Genomic DNA, 22,184 nt, shown 5'->3' on the forward strand with positions numbered 1-22,184 from the left:
CCCCCCCAACAACACACGCACACAAAAGAACTTGACCCAGAAATTTGGTGGTCTGTTGCTATCTTTTGCACTGAGACTTTATTGAACACTTGAACTATGTGCTGATCTGTTGAATGATTTTCATTTCTTATAGCATGCTTTGTTTCTATGTGCATTTACATAATTCGATATGTAAGAGTTGAAGCGGTGATTTGCTTTGTGTTGTGCAGTCCTTTTCATTTGATAATTTGCCTTGTAATTCTTGCAAGATCTCATTTTTTGTCAAGCTATGTATGGTCACATTGTACATCCTTTATGTGAAGAGATTGTGATTTCTTTCTGCAACATTATCAGAAACTAAACTTTCTGTTCTCTTATTTTTGAACATCTGAAGGACGCAATTGATCTCCTTCAAGGGCATTATATTGTTTCTGTTGGCCGAGATATGACTACCCCATCTCAAAAAGGAGGAGGCCTTGAGGCTGTAGCTGTGAGTACAAGCCAAATGCCAATAATTTTTTTTTAAGGCCACAAATTTTAGTACATTTTTAGTAAAGCTTGCTTATACACGTGGATGTGCATCTCATTTCATTCTCCACCGAGTCTAAATACATCAGTTCTTGAATTTGTAGTTTTTGTGGAGGATGTTTCCAACTAGTTTTCTCAACAAAAATAAAATATCTACCTAATTTAATTCAAAATATTTATTTTCTTGTAACTATTCCTTTAACTGCATCCTTTCTGTTCTTTATTTCACATTGGGACGTATACTCGATTTCGTTGTTGCTCATTTTGAAACAGTTCTTAAGACTTTAGTGGATGCGGAGATTTATCAAACTGGTTTCCTCAACAACAATGTTATATTTTTGTTATCGATTTCTAGATATTTCTTGTAATTATCTTCGTATCTCAAACTCTAACCTGGGATTATTTCTTTTTGCAGTCCTTTCCACTGGCTTTATCACTGGTTTTGACTGGGTTCTTTTTCGCAACTATGTCATTGAGGCAAGGTCAGTGGAGTATTGCTTGTTTAACAAGAAGAAATAGTAGCTAACTTCAGAATAAACTGATGCATTAATTTTAAGTATTTTTCTGTGCTACTGTTCACTTGAGGGGGCTTGTAAAGAACCGTATAGAGCATCCTTTGTTGGAGTTGCAAGTCTAAAAGACATTATTTTTGCTAATGTGGGAAAATTTTGTTTTTTGGATGATGATGTTTCATTTTTCTTTTCCTCAGGTCAATACGATCTTCGGCACTTTTTCTTTTCGTTTATGTGGGCAGGCTTGAGTGTAGCTTTAGCAGCATTTGTGAGGGCCAATGGCAGGATTTTCTGCAACCGTCCTCGTCTGCACAAGCCTTGTTGATTCTGGGTCTGACTGATTCCAATTTTGTGTGAAATTTTAATCTTTCTGCTAACTAATATTTATTCATTCACACGATTTTGTAGTTAAGTGTAGCTACGAATTCCTGGTTGGTTATATTTGTAAGTTTTTGGGATATAATTTAAGCAATTGTTGTATTCTATTTGTCTTCTTGTCATTATTATTCTTTTATTTGTATAATTGATTTTCCTAGTGGACATCGTTGTTGCTAATTTTGTTAGTGAAAGATGAAAGCTCCCATGCTTGTAATGTTGGAGAGGTTCCTCTGTCGCTCCCATGCTTGTAATGTGTTAAGTAAAAGTTGATAGTTTGAGTTACTACATTATTGTATTGTTAAATTATTATTATTTTTTCCTGGATTTGAAAATGAAAGATGCCCTCAAATTACCATTTATAATGGAAAAGAAAAGCTTAATAATAATAATGGAAAAGAAAAGCATTAAGATAATGTTCTTTCTTTCTTGTAAGATAAACGAGGGGAAGTGTTTAATATGTTGGGTAGGCTGGTCGAAGTGGAATAGCATCGTGATTGATAATTTTTCCTTTTTCTGGGTAAACTGATTGATTGTTTTTCATTTTGTACATTTTTCTATCTCTGATGAAATCATTTGGTAATTTATGAGGAAAAGAAAATAAATTAAAAATGAAAAGATAAAACAAAACATTGCATGAAAGGTAAAATATCACTCTTAAAAGAAAATTGAGCTTTGTCTACATTTTTGGAGAAAATGACATTTTCACAACCGAAGCTAATGAAAATCTGGAACAGTGAAACAATAAGTGACTAGTGGCAACATCTTTCACTAGAGGGGCAAGCTCTTTATGATGAAGTGTGAGTAGCATATGGGGGCCAGTACAGGTGAAACTCGATCTTGTAGGTGACGGTTAAGCCCTTGAGGTTGACCGGAGATGATGTAATATAACCTTGCACAAACAAGAAATCACCAGTGCCTCCCACAACTGGATGATCAGAGGGCTTTATGTTATGTGTGCCTCCAACAACTGAAATTGAACCTGAGTGGTTCTTCAAACGTAAAGTGATCTTAGCAATGGAGATGCTCCTAAGCCCATCCAGGCCAGAGGTAACGGTAGTCCCCTCTGCAATTCCAACCAGTTTCGAAGTTCGGTTGGCTGTGACAGTCATTGGATCCTGGAAAGCAAATAAGGTTCCAAAAGGCGTTGTGGTTTGACTAACGCCTGGTCCTGCCACACCTTTCACTATGATGTACCCAGTTCTGTTTATTGTTTCATGTTGAAACAGAGAAAAGTGGAGGGATTTGAGCCCATGGTGGTGGTGGTGGTGGTGGTGGGAGCTGGAGGTGGCCTTAAATGAAAGGAGAGCAAATAATAGAATAGCAAGGACTCTGTTTTGCAAAGAGAGAGCCATGGCAGTATCTTTTAGCTGAGTTTACTAGTGTAGGGACTAGGGAGGACCAGAACACAAGTAAGAAGTTGTTTCATATGCGGGGCTCTCTTTATAGACCTTTTAATTGCTTGACACGAACAAGTAACGCTCTCAATTGGTGAGAACAAATGTGTCATCAAATAGGCTTGACTCAGTCAATAGCAAAATCTCTACCGTCCTATGTATTGATTTTTCAACCACACAGACTATTGATTATACATTTGCAAAGTCGCGCAGGGAAAATAGAGGAGGACCCATGGTCCAACGAATCCCGCTTAAGGGCTTCATATTAAAAGTCACTTAAAGGCTTCATATGAAAAGTCAATTTTAGGTGGGAGCTTTCTTTTCAAACGATGTAGCTGTCATTGATTACTAAGAAAAATGCAATAACTTCAACCGAGTCGCATAGTATTATATATTGATTACTATAATTTTTGCCACCATTATTTGACGTGTGAGATTATTATTAATTATTTGTCACTTTTATAAAGAATTATTACTTTTTTTGTACTATTCACCATCTGCATGTGAACAATGAGATGGTTTTATAATTTTTCAGTGGAATATCGTAGACTCGTAGTCCATACTCCATAGAGCAGTGTACACGACACGACGCAGCCGACTATGACTATCACTTTCTATTGTTTCTTTGTTTGTCTCGACTCGACGAGTCTACATTTTGTCGTGGTCCAATATTTCGTCACCGTCACCCCTAGAGCTTGAATGCTACGTGAGAGTAACACGAAGCAAAATTATTTTAACAAAAAAATAGGATACTCGCTTTGAAAGGTTGGACTAAAATTGATTCTAGAGGCTCATCTACTACCATTCTAGAAAATCCATTGAGTGCCATCTACTCCCATTAAGGAATTCTAAGTGTTTGCGGCTGAATTCAAAACCTCAGAAGTGTCAAACCACTTTATGTGTTTATTTCACATTTGTGTAACAACTGTATATTGTCACTTTATGCTGTATCTCTTAAACCACCATTTTACTTTTCTTACAAATGTTGTGTAAAACCAATTGTAAATGTAACAAAAGAATTTAGATTAGTAAGCTGGCATTGGCAGCAAAGCTCACTGGAATCAAATTTGCAGTTAATGTCAAACTCTAAACTTGAAATTGATATTTTTAATTCCATACTTGTTTATAGCTAAGGTAGTGTATATAATTTTGGATTTAATTAGCGTAATTGGTAAAGTCTTTTGCACAAAGTAGTGGATTCTAATTAACTAAACTAAAATTAGTAGTCTCTTATCATTGAATAAAGGACATGGATTCAAATTTCATCTATATTCTATATATATTTAAAAGTTAAAGCGTAACATTTATTGTTGTCACGTACTTGTTGAGCTACATCAACGTAGTATTTTGGTTTTCGGTTCATTTTGTTTAGTTTGGTCCATTTATGTTCAGTTCGGTCCAATTAAGTCCATTTTAGTCCAATTCGGTGCATTTGGTCTATTTCAGTTAATCAGTCAATTTCAGACCAATTCGGTCCAGTTCAATCCATTTGGTTCATTTCAGTTCATTCAGTCCACTTTGATGATGCTTAGGAGGAGGGGTTTGTGTGAAAAGATAAGTTGCTTCATTGGCAATTATGTCACTTCCTAAACATAATGTTGATAAATTTTGATAAAATTATATTTTTCTTATATTATTAAAGTCTTTTTTTTTTGGTAATATAGGTGATGGATTTACTTATATTTATTTTATTTTATTTTTAGGACATTCAAGACGTATAAAAGTTGAACCATTTACTTATATATGATTTCTTTTTAGGTCATTCAAGACGTATAGAGGAAAAAATATTTGTAAGGGACACTAGAAATAAATTCCAACTACACATTACATTATTTACAAAATATCTCGCCTTATATAATAATTGAATGTAAAATGCATTATATTTCATTGAAAAAATTATTACTAAATTTAAAACACTTTCAAATAACAAATATAAATAGCTTAATTTGAAAAATCTAATATATTGTATAAACTATACTTTGTTAAAAAATATTCACATTATTTTAAGAAGGGTTTGAGATTAACACTTGTAAGTTTTATCTACTATTTTCAATTTTCACTTAAAAAAGAAACAAATCGTGCAGATGCTTTATTTAAGTTTTATAAGCAACTACAATTCTTCAGGCCCATTTTATGAAATCTCTGAGAGATAAAAAAAAAAAAGTAAGGATGCTTTATTTAAGTTCTATAAGCAAACACAATTCTACAGGCCTGGCCATTTAAACAAATTCTTACAATCAGCATCAATGCAACCCACTGCTCAAGCTTCCAAAGCTCAGATAGCTATTCGAATATGGTCCCAGTGTGATTATGGCACAAACTAAACTAGTAAGGTTTGTGTGGCCTAAAGAATTTATAACTGCTTCCTTTTCTTCTCAAAATAGTAGTGACTTTGTTGGAAGTTCAATACTGCCCATATCAAATGCCATAAACCTATCTCCGGCCACAGTGCAGATGGAGAGTACAATGGACAATTAGTAGTCTGCCAAAGGAGGAAATTGCTGAGGCGGTTCTCTCCAGAAGTTCGGATAAGGATATCTGGGTCAGGTGCCACTCCCATGTACATGTTCTTCTCAATGTCCACCAGCTTTATAGTAGGATGCATCCACTGCTTTTTGCTATCCGCAACTCCTTCAGTCACACCATTGGAAGTTCTACTTCTGGCTTCATCCCATTTATCTTCACAGGATCCTTGAACAGCATGCAAAGTTACTCCTTTTTTCCTTTCAACTCCAATCACACCATTGCAAGCTCTAGTTGTGTTCAATGCTTGGGATTCACTCAAGCTATTTTCACATGAAATATATATATATATATATTTTTTTTTTTGTGGAGGCATTTTTCTTCACCTTGCTTCGGTGTATCGATGATGAATAGGCTGTTGGCTACGATGGTGAGGTTTCGAATGAGCAGAGTTAATTTTGGAATCTTTTGTTTATTACCTGTTTGCTTCAATCCTTTCCAATGTCTCCACCACTTCTTTCATGGCAGGCCGGTTTTTAGGTTCTGATTCTAGGCATTTTAGAGTGAGTTGTACTGCTAGTAATGCTGCCTCAGTTGAATATTGGCCTTCCATCCGTATATCCATAATACTCTTCAACTTTCTTTTATTAGAGAGAGATGGCTTAAGCCACTCAACCAAATTTTGCTGCCCACTACGCCTATTTGCATCAACTGCTCGCTTGCTGGTTAGCATTTCAAGCAGGGCCACACCAAAACCATAGACATCACTCTTTACGTGCAGATGACCTGTTGAGTGTTGAATAATGATACAATGGCAAGCATATTAGCTGATTTCCTTGATAACAAGTATTAGCAGGCTGCATTTGTTCAAATTATGGCTTAATTATAATTTTAAATGACCATATTATAAACCATTCATCTGAATTTTTTAGCTCTCTTATATCCTTTATCAATCTACTTGATAGAATCATTCCTCCCACCCTTAAATGGCTAGGATATCTATGGTTGGAAGAGAAGCTAATTTGTTGCCCACAACTTAGCTAAGTGGGTTTTTTGTTGTAGCAAGTTCGGTTCTTTAACTTCTTGGAGCTCCCAAGCAGTGTTATTCCTACGTAAGTTTAAAGGCCCAAATTTCTTTTTGTTTCAATAAAAGCATATTCATTTAGTAAGGAAAAAAAAAAAGGCTAGCGAGAAATTTACCTAATCCAACCTTGGTCAATATTTAAACCCAAAATTTAAAATTATGACTTAATCACTTTTAAGCTAAACTAAAAATTAACACTGAACTGAATTTAAGTAATTACCTAGTTCATGAATGCATGGACATTCCCCTAAAAAAAAAGTATGCATGGACATCAAGATAAACATTCATAAGTATACAAAGCACATATTTAAATAGAGCAGTCTACAAAAAACAAATCACAAGATAACACTGGATGTGTTATCGAAGAGCAAGACCTGAGAAATGGGCAGAAAAATCTATCTGCGGCACCATCAATGAAATGATCCACTAATATGGATAGTTGCACTACACGATATACACAAAACCCTCCAACTCTAGTGCTATCTATGTACTGAAGCCATCCAAATTGCTAGCAATCGACTCTGCCGATTCCTTTCTTCAATCTAGCTACTAAATTTGCAATCAATCACTAATTGCATCTTCAAGCCTCCATGGCTAAATACGGGTATACTCCAATGATTCCTAGAAGGCCATCAACTCTCAACAGTCAATGGTATTGATGATTGTGATGGAAATGATCTCCTCTCGATTAATTTGGCTATGCTGAGAAGGAGAGAGTAGTGAGAATGGGTAGGTGTTTGTCTCTCACAAAAAGGTATGTTTCTCTCAACTCTCATAGGAAAATTTGGGTTGAAATTCATGGGAAATGATGTACATAAAGGCTAGGTATAGGCTGCTACAACAAAGAGGATCTTAATTGAATTTTCATAGGCTCGACCATTTCGCTTGAGCAAGAATCCCGCCAAGGTCCCACGAGTTACTTCTCAACTGAAATTCAAAAAGCTGCCACGTGCCAAACTTACTGAGCAAAATTGATGGGGGTATTACATAAATGTCTCATGAGAGTTCTGCTGCTGCCCAACCTTTGAGAGTCCTTATTGTTTCTTCTTATATTTTCTATTGGTTATCTTATCTTTATTTGAGTAGTCCTAGTTATCTAGGTATCTTATCTCTATTTGAATATTTGAATAATTATCTAGTAATTATATCTAGTTATCTTAGGAGATTGTTGCTCTTTAAATAAACGTTTATGACATTAGGCCAGGTGTTGAAGAATTTGCTATTATAAAGTGGTTTGTCTTCCACCCAAGGGAAGTTTTTTTTATTTTTTTTTATTTTTTATCAATTTCCATCTTTGTTCCTATCAACTTGGTATCTGAGCATGCCACCAACAAGGACCGAATTGAGAAATTAGAGAGTGAAATGCAAGAGCTGAAAGAGAGCACATAAAAGATGACCACAAAGTCCCAATCTCTTGGTTCATCTATGCGTGAAATTAAAGAGATGCTGTCCAAATCCCATGATAATTTAGATTTTCTCGCAACCCTAAAATCAGATGAGCAGGGGACCTCATCACACACTGGAGAGAAATTAGATTAGTCAACTGGATTCAGAACTACAACACACGATCAACCACGACCCACCAAACCGGATTTTCCAAAGTATTTGGGTGATGATCCAATAGTTTGGCTTGACCGTATACTGCAATATTTTGACTACCAAGGGACATCTAAAGATTGTAAAGTCACGTTGGCAGCCTTTCATTTGGAAGGGGAAGCGAACCAATGGTGGCAATGGATGAAGAAGCTGTATTGCAAGGAGAAGATTGAAGTCACTTGGGAAAATTTTTAAAAGGAGTTGCCAGTCCGATTTGGGCCGACTGAGGCGAAGGATTTTGATGAGGCTTTGTCTGGAATATGTCAAAGTGGGACACATAGGGTTAGGGAGTACCAATGGGAGTTTGAGAGACTTGCTAATCAGGTCAATGGTTGGCCTCGAAAGGCATTGGTGGGAGCATTCATGGGTGGACTGAAGGATGACATTGCTTCAGAAATTTAGATTTTCAAACCAAAAACATTCTTAAAGGCTATTGAGTTAGCTAGAATTAGGGATGAGAGTGTGGATAGATAGCGATGACAAAACAAGGCAGATCAGCCACAAACAAATAAGGCAGCCTTGTCAGAACAGAGTGTCAATCCAACCAACACACTTAGACCAACGAGTCAAACAAATGGAACTGGAAGTACCAAAAAAATTTATTGGGAGGAAATACAAAGGCGGAGGGAGAAAGGGTTATGCTTTAATTGCACTGAGAAGTTCACACCAGGACATCGCTGTGCAACTTCACAAGCTTTTGTCATTGAAGTTTGTCCACATCAAGAATTCTTAGAAGGTGGTGGAGATACGGCTTGGGATGACAAACCTTGTGGACAAGGTTCAACTTCAAGAGGCTTGTTATTCCCAAACCTTTGAGAGTCCCTATTGTTGCTCTTTAAATAAACGTTTCTGGCATTAGGCCGGGTGTTGAAGATTTTGCTATTGTACTATGGTTTGTCTTCCACCCAAGGGAAGCCTTTTATTAATTTCTATCTCTGTTCCTATCAAAAATCCAATTTCGAATTTGCTCAAGCAAAAACAGCTTCTCAACAACTTCACTTTTAGCTCTTGAACCCTTAACCCAATTTCAAATGAACCCACAAAAAGCAAAAATACAGCGTATTTGAAATCAATTAGAAGAAATTTGACACAGAATCGCTAACACAAATGAAGACTTAATAGGTAGGATATCTTTAGAAATAACTGAATAGTGAATCAATCTCAACCATGAAACTATAAAGATTTCATTAATGTAAGTAAATTGCAGGACTTCATAATCCACATATAAAATTTGTTAAAAATGCCATTACCTGTTGCAATATATTCGGGAGCAGCATAACCATATGTGCCCACAACCCCCGTTGTCACATGTGAGTCAGCACCAGAAGGCCCTAATATTGCCAAGCCAAAATTTGAGATTTTTGCATTGTAATTCTGCAAGAGAAAAAACCAAAAAGGGGAACATATCACTGTCATGCTTGAAATGTTGTTAAAATATCTATGCAATATTGGTGATGAGTTTATATTCCCATATCGTGTAAAGCAGCCCCAGTTTTGCTATAAAAGTTATTTGATCTATTTAGGGGTGACGGTGATAGCAAAGTGAGATTCTTCAACCAGTTTTCAGGTCCGGAATATTAGTGCTCTACTGTACTCCAACTCCAAACTACGGCCAAAATGGTCGACTACCGCAAAATATGTATGGACAAAATATGTAGGGATATATTATTGTTTGCAGATCTATTAGGGATCTACCATCTATATATATATATATATATATATTATATTATTATATCTAAAAGGTGAGATGTAGAATTTAATGCTACTTGAGTTACCTTATCAGTCATGTCATATATTTTTTTTTTTTAAATTTCCTTTATGATTTTTCTATTTTATTTTATATAAAATAATTAAATATAGTTAATAGACAAACTTGTTAATGCACTCTATTATCATTCAACATGTTACTATTCATTTCTTTTAAATGCAAATATTTGATTATTCATCTACCCAAATTGATTTCAACTTTTCATTTTTTTCTTTTTAATTTCAAGTAATTGTTAAAATCTATATATATATCTATATCTATTTATATATATCTCTAAAAGCTGAGACGTACAATTTAGGGTCATTTTCCAGTACCCCCTCTTTTTTTTTAGGGGGTACGGTACCCACCTGAATTTTAGCCATTAGATTTATTTTGTTTTAATCTTAGCCGTTTGTATCATTTTAACAGGATATCAGTTACCGATCAATCAAGTTAACATATAAAACCAAAAATAGAAAAAAAAAAAAACATATGATTCTTCTTCTCTCTCGCATCACATCTAATCTGAAGTAGGTTCTTCTCTTTCGCCATTTTTTCTTTCTAACCTTCATCGCTGATGTTCTTGGGTAAATCACTAAATCTATTTGTTGGCATTCCCAAATCTTTGGATTTGGATTTGAGGGCCAAATCCAAATCCTTTGTTTGGATATCCTAAAAAGAGATGGATTTGGATTTGATCCAAATCCATCCAAGATTTGAGGCATCCAAATACCTTGATTTCAAAGCCTCTCACGTTTTTCTTCAAGGAAACGCTCTCTTCTACGTTTTGAAACTGAAGCCACCATCGTTCCCAGGGCTTGTCTCTCTCAATTCATCTTGTCCCCTTAAACGTCTCTATTTGTCTCTCCCATCAATTGTAAATCTGAATCACAAAATATTGATAGGATTGTCTAGGTTTATCTATGCCTCTGTTGGTTCTGTTTGATTTGTTTGTGGGTTTTGTTTGATTTGCTTCTTATTTTTTGTGGGCTTGTACGGCTGGGAATTGGGTTGGTTTAGTTTTGTTAAGAAATTGTTGAAGTGCAAAGTGTTTGATGAAATGCTTCTATGAGCTGGAATTTCTAGGAGATACTTGTATGAGTCAGTGATACAAATTTTAAAAGTTGTAGCTATAAAAATATTAAAAATACAGACTTTAACATTTTTTTTTTCCTTTTATTAGACCAAGAAATTATCAAAATCTTAAATTTTGTTATCTATAGTTAATTTAATGTCCAGATTACATATTCAAAGCATCAATATAACCATTCCATTCAAACTGCATTGAAAAATTTTCAAACTGAATTTATGCGAAGTAAATGATGTAGTCCAAATTGTCACCCCTTTCTCTGACTATAATTTGTATCCATCTAAGTGCTCCATAGTCATAATTTATCATATTCTTAGTTGTTTATAATCTTCATGATGATAATGTAAAGGTGGTACACCATTGTGATTGAATCTAATCTTGACTGAAGGTAGACATCAGGTAATTTTGTTACTAGCCTGGTCACAAAATTCGCAATGAGGGATATTCAGAATAAGCTTGTGACAATTAACTCAAAGCCAAAACACGCAAATTCTAAAATAACAAGGAGAATTTACCACTACAAAATATAGATAGTTTTCCCATTAAGCTTGCTAAGGTTGAAAGTGGTACTAAATTTCTTTTCTTTTCTTTGTGTGTGTGTGTGTGTGTGTGTGTGTGTGTGTGTGTGTGTGTGTGTGTGTGTGTGTGTGTGTGTGTGGTTGAAAGTGGTACTAAATTTCTTTTCTTTTCTTTGTGTGTGTGTGTGTGTGTGTGTGTGTGTGTGTGTGTGTGTGTGTGTGTGTGTGTGTGTGTGTGTGTGTTGGTTGTTTCTTAGATTTGGTTGGTTTTTGTATTAAATTTTACAGGCTCCGGGTATGCTAGGTCGTAGGCTTGGACCCTAGTTAGCTTCAAACTCCTTTGGTTTGTTGTAGAACACTGCAGAGTCATACAGGCAAGGTATACACATATACATGTACATATATTCTTTGTGTTTGTGTTTGACTGTTTTGGTTAGGTTGTATCAGTTGTATAATTTTGTTGCTGGAAATGGTGATTAAATTACTAGAATGAGTTAGAAATGGTTTACTGTACTTTGCACTTTCAATTTTGAGGTATCAATTCTATCCCTTGGTCAATCAAGAGGTAGTTGTCCCTATTATTAGTGGATTGGATTGTTGTCACTCTTCTAAAGGTACTGAGAAATTCCGAGGAAAATAAAATGCAATCTTTCTAGTTGTGGAAATTCTGTAATTCAAAGTTGTAGAAAAAATAAAAAAAAAAAAAATTCTCATTTTTTCAAGAGATAATTTCTGGAACCATTTTGGTTATATCTTTAATGAGACATCTTTGTGTAATATACCTTGGATTTAGAAATCTTTCTCTTTTGATAAGTAAAATGTAATAGCCATTCCTTGGCATTTAAAATTTATGAAACATTGAGATGGTACAGTGACTACTCTATTGGCAAGACATTGTAGATTTACAAAGCACGTTGCCATGCATTTACAAATATTATCTTGTTTTAGTTGAATAAGCCAGATATTTTTATGTACAGATTAATATTTGCCAATTAGGATTCTTAGTTGTCCTTGTTATTATTGGGTTGAAGTGACATTAGTTTCCGAGATTGCTATAGTGACATAACATGCATGAATTTTTTTTTTATTAGCTATAGATTCTTATAGTTTGTATTTTAAAAAATAAACAGAGACAAAAATGAGATGGAAGAGATATTTCCACTCAATGAAAACGTAGTAGAGAGGAGATGGAAGTATATGAGGAAAAGGTAATGAGGTGAATTCTCCTAATGCACACCAACCATGTCAACATTCAGTATAAACAAGTTATGTAGTTGAGCCTTGTCAAAAAAAAAAAAAAAGATTAGGAAAAATTCATGTCAACATTCCCTAAATACCCTTCCTCCTACCTATATAGTTAGTTGTTCATGTAGTGGCTACATTAATTTTTCTTTTTTATTTAATGTGCAGAGGTCAAGTTCCCAGCCATCAAACCTAGTTCATTCCTTGTCATATTAGCATCTGCTATATTACCATTGGCAAGCACCCTTCCTCAATCCACAAATGGAGGTATGGTATAAAGGATTTAGTCCCATTATGATTATTTTAATTTATATCCTAAAGTCACTTGCTTTGTTTCTCTTTTGACATAGTGTTTACAAAGTTCTCAAGAGAATACGAAATTACTAATGTTGGTTATTCATTAGTACCTGGCCTAATTATAGGTCCAAAAAAATTTTCCATGCCGAAACAATCATCAAGGTTTTGTATGAGCAACAAATCCAACCAATTGTTTTTTCTTTTAGGTTTGCATTATTAGTTAACTTTGTTCGTATTCACATTACTTGGAAATTTTTTAATCTTTTTTCCTTTGCTTTATCAATTTACAGGAGCTAAATTTGATAATGGAGAGCTTCCTTCAAACCAAATCTCAGTGCATTATAAGTTTCTATAGCTTCTGAGCAACTATTTGAGCTAATTGGCTGCAACTATGATCTTTATTTGTAAAATTACCAAGTAGTTGACGAGAAAATTATTGTAGAAATATTGAATGTAATTTTTAAGTATTGATAGCATCACATTTTGTCAGACTTTGAAATGTAGTCATAGCTTGCCGCTGGTTTGGTGTGTTTTTGCTTTTGCGTGGTTGCTTCCTTTTGTTTTTTCCTGACAAGAATATCATTAACTATTTTCATTAGAATGCATAATTTATTTGCTTCTCAATTTTACTCTCTCTTTCCCTTCATATTTTGGATATCAAGTTCTTCAAGAACACGCTCTAAGGCCTAAATTTATTTTAGGTTTCAATTTCAAGCTCTTCAAGAAAACACACTAAGGCCTAAATTGTTTTCTTCCTTAGAGTTCACAGCCACAGCATTGTGTGGCCTAAATATATAGCTTGTTTGGAATCATTTAGAGGAGCAAATGTTTCCTAACAAATAACGTTTGCTTTGGGTCACCTTTTTTTTCATTGAGAAAATTTAACACCATAAAGGCACCAAAAAGGCTGAGATGTGTTTGATTAAAATATCAATGAGATGTCAAAAATCATCAAGTTGTCTTGAAAACCTCTAACATGACCAAAATATCTTTACAATAACTAAAAAAAAAAAAAAAAAAATCCAAGATATCACTCTAACATGGCCAAATTGAGTGGTTTTGATGCTATTATGGTAATTTTCAAAATATTTAGTATTTTAATCATTCTAGGTATTTTTAGTGCTACTTTGTTCATTTTCAATGTTTTATTATTATTAATTTTGAAAGTTTAAAAAAGTATTTTAGTCATTTTATAGGTTAATATAGGTATTTTGGTAATATTTGAGGCATTGGGGTATCTTAGTAATTTTATATATTTTTAAGACTATTTTTTAAAATCCTTAATTTCCAGGGTATTTTTCTTAATTTTCAATTTTATAACTATTTTGGAAAAATTCATTGTTAACATTTTAGTTATTATCAAGATTGTTGTGAATCGACAAAAGTACAGTCATATGTGAAGTTGATACTACCTAATATGACTAAAAAATAATTAAACTATTGCATATAACAAAAGTATGATTATATGTGATTTGGTACTGCCCAATGTAACATTAGAACCATCAAATGTGAGAAAAAAATAATGATACTACCAAATATGACAAAAGTATAATTAGATGTGATGTTGATACTGCCCAATGTGACGATGAAACTGTCAAATATGAGAAAAAAATTAGGGTACCACTAAATGTGACAAAAGTACAGTCAGATGTAATGTTGGTATTGCCTAATGTAACAATGGAACTATCAAATGTGAAAAATTTTTTTTTCGAATATGACAAAAGTATTGTCAAATGTGATGTTGGAATTGCATAATGTGAAGATAGAACTATCAAATGTGAAAAAAAAATAGGGGAACCACTAAATGTGACAAAATAACTGTTACATGTGATGTTGGAACTACATAATGTGAAAATGGAACTATCAAATATGAAGAAAAAAAAATGAGGGAACCACCAAGTGTGACAAAAAAACTGTCACATGTGATGTTGGAACTGCATAATATGAGGATGAAACTGTCAAATGTGAGAAAAAAAAAATAAGGGAACCACCAAATGTGACAAAAGAATAGTCACATGTGATATTGGAACTACATAATGTGACAATCGAACCATCAAATGTAAGAAAAAAATGAGGGAACCACCAAATGTGACAAAAGAACTATCACATGTGATGTTGGAATTACATAATATGAGGATGAAACTATCAAATGTGGGAAAAAAAAAAAAGGGAATCACCAAATGTGACAAAAGAATTGTCACGTGTGATATTGGAACTGTACAATGTGAGAATGGAACTATCAAATGTGAGCATTTGGTAACCTAGTATAATTCATTGTTAACATTTTAATTATTATCAAGATTATTATGAATCGATAAAAGTACAGTCATATATGATGTTGGTATTGCCTAATGTGACTAAAAAATAATAGGACTATTTTCTTTTTTCTTTTTTCTTTTTTCTTTTTTTAGAAGAAAATAATAGTACTATTGAATATAACAAAAAGATGATTATATGTGATTTGGTACTGCCCAATGTGACGTTAGAACTATCAAACGTGAGAAAAGAATAATGGTACCATCAAATGTGACAAAAGTACAATCAGATGTGATGTTGGTATTGCCCAATGTGACAATAAAATTGTCAAATGTGAGAAAAAAAATTAGAGTCCACCGAATGTAACAAAAGTACGGTCATATGTGATGTTGGTACTGCGCAATGTGAGGTTGATATAAAATGTGAGGAAAAAAAAAAAAGAAACCACCGAATGTGACAAAAGTACAATCACATATAATGTTAGTATTGCGCTTTGTGAGACTGGTACCATAAAATGTGAGGAAAAAAAATAAAGGAACCACCGTATGTAACAAAAGTACAGTCACATATGATGTTGGTACTGCACAATATGAGGATAATACCATAAAATGTGAGAAAAAAATAAGAAAACTACTGAATGTGACAAAAGTACAATCACATGTGGTGTTGGTATTGCGCAATGTATGGATGGTACCATCAAATGTGAGAAAAAAAAAAAAAGAACCACCAAATTTGGCAAAATACAGTCACGTGTGATATTAGTACTACACAATGTGAGGATGGTACCATAAAATGTGAGAAAAAAAATAAAGGAACCACCGAATATGACAAAAGTACAATCACATATGATGTTAGCACTGTGCAATGTGAGGATGGTATCATCAAATGTGAGAAAAAAAATAAATGAACCACCGAATGTGACAAAAGTACAGTCACATCTAAGTTGGTATTGCAAAATGTGAGGATGTTACCATCAAATGTGAGGAAAAATAAGGGAACTACCGAATGTGACAAAAGTATAATCACATGTGATGTTAGTACTACACAATATGAGGATGATACCATCAAATGTGAGATAAAAATAAAGGAACCATCGAATGTGATAAAAGTATAGTCATATGTGATGTTGGTACTGCACAATGTAAGGATAGTACTATCAAATGTAAGAAAAAAATAAGGGAACTACCGAATGTGATAAAAGTACAATCACATGTGATGTTAGTACTATACAATGTGAGGATGGTACCATCAAATGTGATATTTTGGTAACCTAATATAGCAGGTTACCTACGAGTGGGTACCGTACCCCCTAAAAAAGATAGGGAGTACTGTTGAATTACCCTACAATTTAATGTTGCTGTATTCCTGTTGAGCTATCTTATCAGCCACATCATACTTTTTTTTTTTTTTTAATTTCCTTTAGGATTTTTCTATTTTATTTTATATAAAATAATTAAATATAGTTAACAGACAAACCTGTTAATGCACTCCATTACCATTCAACATGTTACTATTCATTTCTTTTAAATGCAAATATTTGACTATTCAGCTACTCAAATTGATTTCAACTTTCATTTTCTTCTTTCTAATTTCAAGTAATTGTTAAAATTAAATAATTTATTATCATTTAGTGGATATATGCATATATTTACTATTCATTACCAATGTTACAATTCATTAGATGAAAATGTTTAACTATATTTAGCTATGCAAATTGATTTCAATTTTTCGTTTTCTTCTTTCTAATTTCAAGTAATTGAATATATAAACTTTTCATCTTTCTATTCTAAAGAAAAGAAAAAAAAAAAAAAAAACTTTCATTCTCTTCCTTCGACATTTATCTCCCTCTTTGCCTCTTTATCTCCCTACTACTCTTTACTTTACCGTTAAACTTTCTTCATCATTTCCTCTTTCTTATATTTTAACTATTCTTCTTCCCATCTTATTTTGTATAAATTTGATATTATTTATTCGATTCAATCCATATTTTTTTCCACACAAAAACTGTAAGTACTCTCTCTCTCTCGATTTTTGTTCTTTCTTATAACTCTAATTTAGGTTGATGGTTTTTTTATTTAATTTTTTTGTGTTGTATTTTTTAAATTTCCTGTCACAAATCACTCTTATAGCTTTGGTTGAATTTTGGTTTGGGTTAACAAGTAGTTTTTTTTTTTTTTTTTTTTTTTTTTTTTTTTTTTAATAAAATTTTGAGTTTATATCAAAACAAAATATACATGGCTATGAATTTGAATGTGCCTACCAATGGACTTCCACTGAAAAGAGATGTATTTACAATGTTTTTAGCTTCATATACTTCTTTGGTAATGTGAATTTGAGAAAGAGAAAAGGGTAGGTAAGGGATGTATGGTCTTTCATAATCCACTAGAATTTAGTATAGAAAGCCTTTTTTTATAAGTTCCTTGACTTTTTGTTAGTTTGTAATTGCTCTATAGTCTATATTGTGACAAAAAGTGAATAAAGTTTTTTTATTTGTAGAGTGTCAAAAAAGTAAAAAAAAAAAAAAAAAAAAAAAATTCAAGGTAGTAATTTTGTATTGTTGCATCCCATGTGTTTGGTAAAATTTATTTTAGAAATCTTATATGTTTTTTTCAAATCTATTTGTTATTTTTATTTTGATCATTTTATTACAAATAATTAGCATCTCCACCATCAAATTTTTAGTTAATCTGAACTTTCTTGGTAAGCTTTTACTTTGCTTAGTTGATCATCTTTACTAAAAATGCCAAAAAGAGAATAAGATAAAATATAATTTACTTTATAGCATCATTATGCTATTAATGTTTTTATGTATAGATACTTAAGGAACTTTTTCTTTTTACATTTTATTTTATTTTATATTTCCACTTTATAATATATGATTTATTGATAATGATCTATTGTATAGTTATCTCTATTTACTTCTTCACTTAGTTTCAATTGTGAGGAAGAAAGAGATGTGGATATATGTTTTTGAGAAAAATATATATATGAGAGTTAAATCTCATACATCTATATAGTAATAAACAAACTATACATAGTTACAACTTGGTCTAATAGTTCTCACACTATCAATTCTTTTTTAATAAAATTATTGCATTGTGCTTTCATACATATCTCACTATATATAATACCTGACTACAAAATATATTTTGTTACACTACAAAAAAATTCTAATTTAAAACATAATTTCAAATAACACATATGGAATTTTTAATAATTTACAATCTAATATATTAATTCAATAATTATCCAATAAAAAATAGTCATATCATATTTTTCCGCACATCCCACGGGTCTGCGACTAGTTTTTTTAAAACTCAAATTTGTGAAACTTGAGTTTGTTGTGTAACTTGAGTTTTACAAACTCGAGTTCCATGAAAAATAGCCACCAATTTTTTTTTTGTAACTCAAGTTCGAGGAACTAGAGTTCCATAAAAAATATCATGGCAAACTTGAAGGCTATTTTTTCAAAGAACTCAAGTTTTAAAAGCGTGATACATCCATATATATATATATATATATTTCCAAAACAGTTGTAGATCTTTACATATTTTGCCAAATAGTAGTATTTGGCTATTTTGGTCCCCAAACTACTACTAAAGCAACAAGTTTTCATAACGTCTTTGTGTCTCATCAATCGAAGCAAAATATTGTACTTAAATCACTCGCATTAGTGCTTGTTTAATATAAAAAGTAGCACATTTTAGCCAACTATGCTCAAAATTCACCCATATAAGTTCATGTAAAGTTTTGTAAATATACATAATTGCTACACAAACTATGTAACTTTACAATGACACTATTTATTTTGTATTTATTTTTTATTCTTTCTTTACGTATCTCGAGGATAAAGAAAAAAATTGGATGATGATTGTTGTATATGAAGAAAGAGAAACAATTAAAAAAATCAAGAAAAATTGATATTTTAATGAAATATAGTGCAAAATAGATGATCTAATGTAAGATATTTTGAAAAGCGAGTATGTAAAATGAGAAAAAGAAAATTCTTATACTAAAATAAATATGAATTTTTGCATGTGAAATGTGAATTTTAGCCAAAATAATTAAAGAAAACACTTATAAAACATAGAGGAAACAAAAAAGAATTTGGAATAAGCTACCTTCCTGTCTGGTTTATCTATTAGGCATCAATATTTTCTTATAGCTTTTTAATTAGCTTCTTTATTTATGTAGAGCTCTTCAAAACTTCATTTATATATAAACAACTCTCATCAAATAAATAAATAAGTTTTCAGCGAAAAACTACATCCAAACGCACCCTATAGTTCTTGCAATCTCAGCAACAAATTAAAACTAAGTGTGTATTTGAAAACTGCTTATTTTGCTGAAAACTGAAAACTTATTGTTGAAAATATTATAGCAAAATATTTTTTATTGCTGCATATTACTATTTATGCGTTTTTATCACTTGGCTGGTCCATGAACAGTGCCATGAACTAGCAAAAAAATAAAGCAACCTACACAAACGCAAACGCAGCCGTTACACAAATGCACCCTAAAGGTATGAGAAGCAAGGGTCAAAGAAAGACAAACCCCATCAAGCAGTAAATTTCTGGTCTTAAAATCTCTGTATATGACTCTCTTTTCTGAACTGTGTAGGAAAGCCAGGCCTCGAGCAGCTCCAACAATTATTTTGAGTCTTATGTTCCAAGAAAGCAGTTCATTGTTAGGGTTCCCTGCTCAACCAAAAAAACTCCTTCAGTTTTTATTTTTGTTGCTGAATAAATAAATAAAACTCCTTAAGTTAACACAATAATTCATGGACATGCAATTTTATTTTCTTCCCAAATTCTTACTTCTAAAAAGATGATTATCCAAGCTTCCCTTCGACATGAACTCATACACAAGAAGCAGCTCTTTATCCTCCTGACAGTATCCCAATAGCCTGATCAAGTTGGGATGAGATAGTCTTCCTAGAAAATATACTTCTGACTGCACAATCAAATTAGAAGGGAAAAATAATATTATAATCAGTAGAAATGATTATATTCTAGGAACATGATTCTCTCTATATTGTAGTTAAATTTTTATTTCCTAGATCTCACAGTGTAAAGTATATATAATTGTAATATTTAATAAAAACCATGAATGATTATATTCTAGAAACATGATCCTCTCCATTTTATAGTTAAATTTTATTTCCTAGATCTAATAGCAAAGAGTATATACAATTGTATCATTTAATATGAACTATTAAATTGATCTATTTCAAATAAGAAAACAGGTCAAGCACAAATTCAGAGGACTAAACCATACACTACTAAGGCACTAAACCGAATTCAAAATGTCAGTTGCTATTTCACAGCATGAGAAATGTCTGGCTTTCTGAATTACACACAATATGGTCCCCATCAGATAATGTAGCAAGTTAAGGCATTAGTTTTCATGTTGAATGGATTAGGAATACAATGTGACAATTGTGCAGTAGAAAGAAATAAAATCCCAAATGGTTTTGAGTGCAATGGTAATAGTTCACACAAAGGGATCAAGCTGATCTTCAGTCTATGGGCACTCTAAAGCAGGTATTACAAACTAATGAACTCTAATGACTTTTCCAATGATTTATCTCAACAATTCCTCGGTAGGCCTAGGATTAGAAGATTGCATGCCCTAGAATAAGAAATTCATTGTGCCTTTGTGACCACTGGAAATCAAAGCTAAAGCTACGGAAGATGCCATTCAATTCGCCTGGCAAATGGGCTTTTATGAAGTACAGTTCGAAGGTGATTCTCAGCTTGTGATACATTCACTATTAGGTTTATTATCTCCTCCAACTAGTATCTTGAATATTATTTCTGGTTCTCTACAGCATCTCAATCAATTCAGAAGCCTGCAATTTGCGTGTTCCACAAGGAAGTAATTAGGCATCTTATGGTTTAGCCCAATATGCTAGAAACATTTCAGATTTTGTCATTTGGATAGAGGAAACTCCTGTATAATTGAACATGTTTTAGCTCAAGATCATTGTCTGAATGAAAATTTCAGCATTCACACAATTAAAAAAAACAAAAAAACTTTGTAATTGTTGTAACAATTGAATTATATAAAGAAAAAAATAATTAATTAATTAAATGCTTAATAAAGATTTTGTAGATGAAATTTGCAGTTGAAATTAATACCTTCCACTCTTGAAAACCTTGCATACTTTCTGGATTCCATTTCTTGATAGCAACTGCCATTCCAGTGCAAGAATTAGAGGGTGCAAGGGTCTTCTCATCCACCCAACCCTTGAAAACTTTGCCAAAGCCTCCCTCACCCAACACAGAATCCGGCTTGAAATTCTTAGTGGCAGTCTTCAAATCTGTGAAACTGAATCCTTTCAAGTTGAGTGCCTCTAAGATTTTCCCATCAGGATATGAATCATCCATTCTTATTTTACTTGCTCCCACTGAAAATTGACTTCTGCAGTTGCTGCTTCTTGTTCTTGGAAATTGTGTGATCTTACTAGAAGATGTCACTATAAAATTGAAAAAAGAAAATCTAATAATTAGTAGAAATTAAGAGAACATAACAAACATAAAAACTAAAAGAACCCAGGTGATGACTGATGAACATGTACATGTACTTGGAACATGTAATTAGTTGCTACTTTGGAATTGTACCTGGAGTAGCTGTTGAGGTTGTGGTATCTTCTGTACCATGAACTAGAGATCCCAAGCAAAGACCCATATCAACCTATGATTTAGTTTGAGTTTAACAGGCTTGCTAATAATGCTAATAGACAGTCAAAGGGTCGAAGCTAGCAAGATAAAAGGGAGATATGTTGGAGACAATTGGAAAAGTGTACTTGAAATTCTTGTGTAGATGATGGAGGAGGACTTTTCTTTGTTTGATGAGACTTTTTCCGTCTCAGTTACTACTTACCATTGTTATTAATACCGATTCGGACTCCGTTTTGGTTTGTCCAGTAGAATGAAATATTTCGGTACCGGCCGATTTTAGCGTACCGTTTCAGAGTGTTTCGGGGTTCTTAAAAAATAATTTTTATATATATATATATATATTCTTGTTGAACATAAAATTGTCAATTCTAATAAATAAATAACTAAATATCAAATAATACAAATCATTTAGTCTTA

General features: G+C 32.7%; 3 protein-coding genes and 1 long non-coding RNA gene across 11 annotated transcripts in view; 2 read left to right on the forward strand and 2 right to left on the reverse strand.

Moving 5' to 3' along the window:
* LOC112016147 (phosphoinositide phosphatase SAC7) overlaps window positions 1-1,679 on the forward strand; it is a 12,706-nt gene extending 11,027 nt beyond the window's left edge. For all 3 annotated transcript variants that reach the window (XM_065772967.1, XM_065772968.1, XM_065772969.1), the window contains exons 19-21: window positions 374-469; window positions 923-989; window positions 1,217-1,679. In XM_065772967.1, coding sequence (XP_065629039.1) covers window positions 374-469; window positions 923-989; window positions 1,217-1,344 — 291 coding nt within the window. In that variant the 3' untranslated portion in view covers window positions 1,345-1,679. The remainder of the gene's footprint in view (window positions 1-373; window positions 470-922; window positions 990-1,216) is intronic.
* LOC112016130 (probable serine/threonine-protein kinase PIX13) overlaps window positions 1-21,906 on the reverse strand; it is a 24,349-nt gene extending 2,443 nt beyond the window's left edge. Inside the window, exons 1-6 of one of the 3 annotated variants that reach the window (XR_010628781.1) lie at window positions 21,708-21,906; window positions 21,225-21,562; window positions 19,902-20,037; window positions 19,639-19,781; window positions 9,185-9,308; window positions 5,641-6,040 (exon numbers count right to left, since the gene is read on the reverse strand). Coding sequence is in view for 2 of the 3 variants with exons in the window: in XM_065772970.1 (XP_065629042.1) it covers window positions 5,734-6,040; window positions 9,185-9,308; window positions 19,639-19,781; window positions 19,902-20,037; window positions 21,225-21,562; window positions 21,708-21,774 (1,115 nt within the window). In the remaining variant the exon portion in view is untranslated. The remainder of the gene's footprint in view (window positions 1-5,640; window positions 6,041-9,184; window positions 9,309-19,638; window positions 19,782-19,901; window positions 20,038-21,224; window positions 21,563-21,707) is intronic. The other 2 variants (XM_065772970.1, XM_065772971.1) reach the window with 2 other exon arrangements.
* Window positions 2,027-2,826, reverse strand: LOC112016146 (dirigent protein 19). The gene has a single exon (XM_024048656.2). It carries the CDS (start codon window positions 2,747-2,749, stop codon window positions 2,183-2,185), a length of 567 nt encoding a protein of 188 aa, XP_023904424.1. The 5' UTR covers window positions 2,750-2,826; the 3' UTR covers window positions 2,027-2,182.
* LOC112037057 (uncharacterized) lies at window positions 10,223-13,309 on the forward strand. Of its 4 annotated transcripts, none has more exons than XR_010628775.1 (5): window positions 10,223-10,268; window positions 11,578-11,668; window positions 12,420-12,497; window positions 12,700-12,798; window positions 13,119-13,309. It is a non-coding gene; the product is annotated as an uncharacterized LOC112037057 (long non-coding RNA). The 4 variants fall into 4 exon arrangements; XR_010628774.1 differs by lacking the exon at window positions 10,223-10,268 and adding an exon at window positions 10,275-10,558; XR_010628777.1 differs by lacking the exon at window positions 10,223-10,268 and having other exon boundaries at window positions 11,477-11,668; window positions 12,420-12,505.
* Window positions 21,907-22,184: the final 278 nt, after the last annotated feature.

This window comes from Quercus suber, unplaced genomic scaffold (assembly GCF_002906115.3).
Source record: "Quercus suber isolate HL8 unplaced genomic scaffold, Cork oak 2.0 scaffold_67, whole genome shotgun sequence".
NCBI lineage: Eukaryota > Viridiplantae > Streptophyta > Magnoliopsida > Fagales > Fagaceae > Quercus > Quercus suber.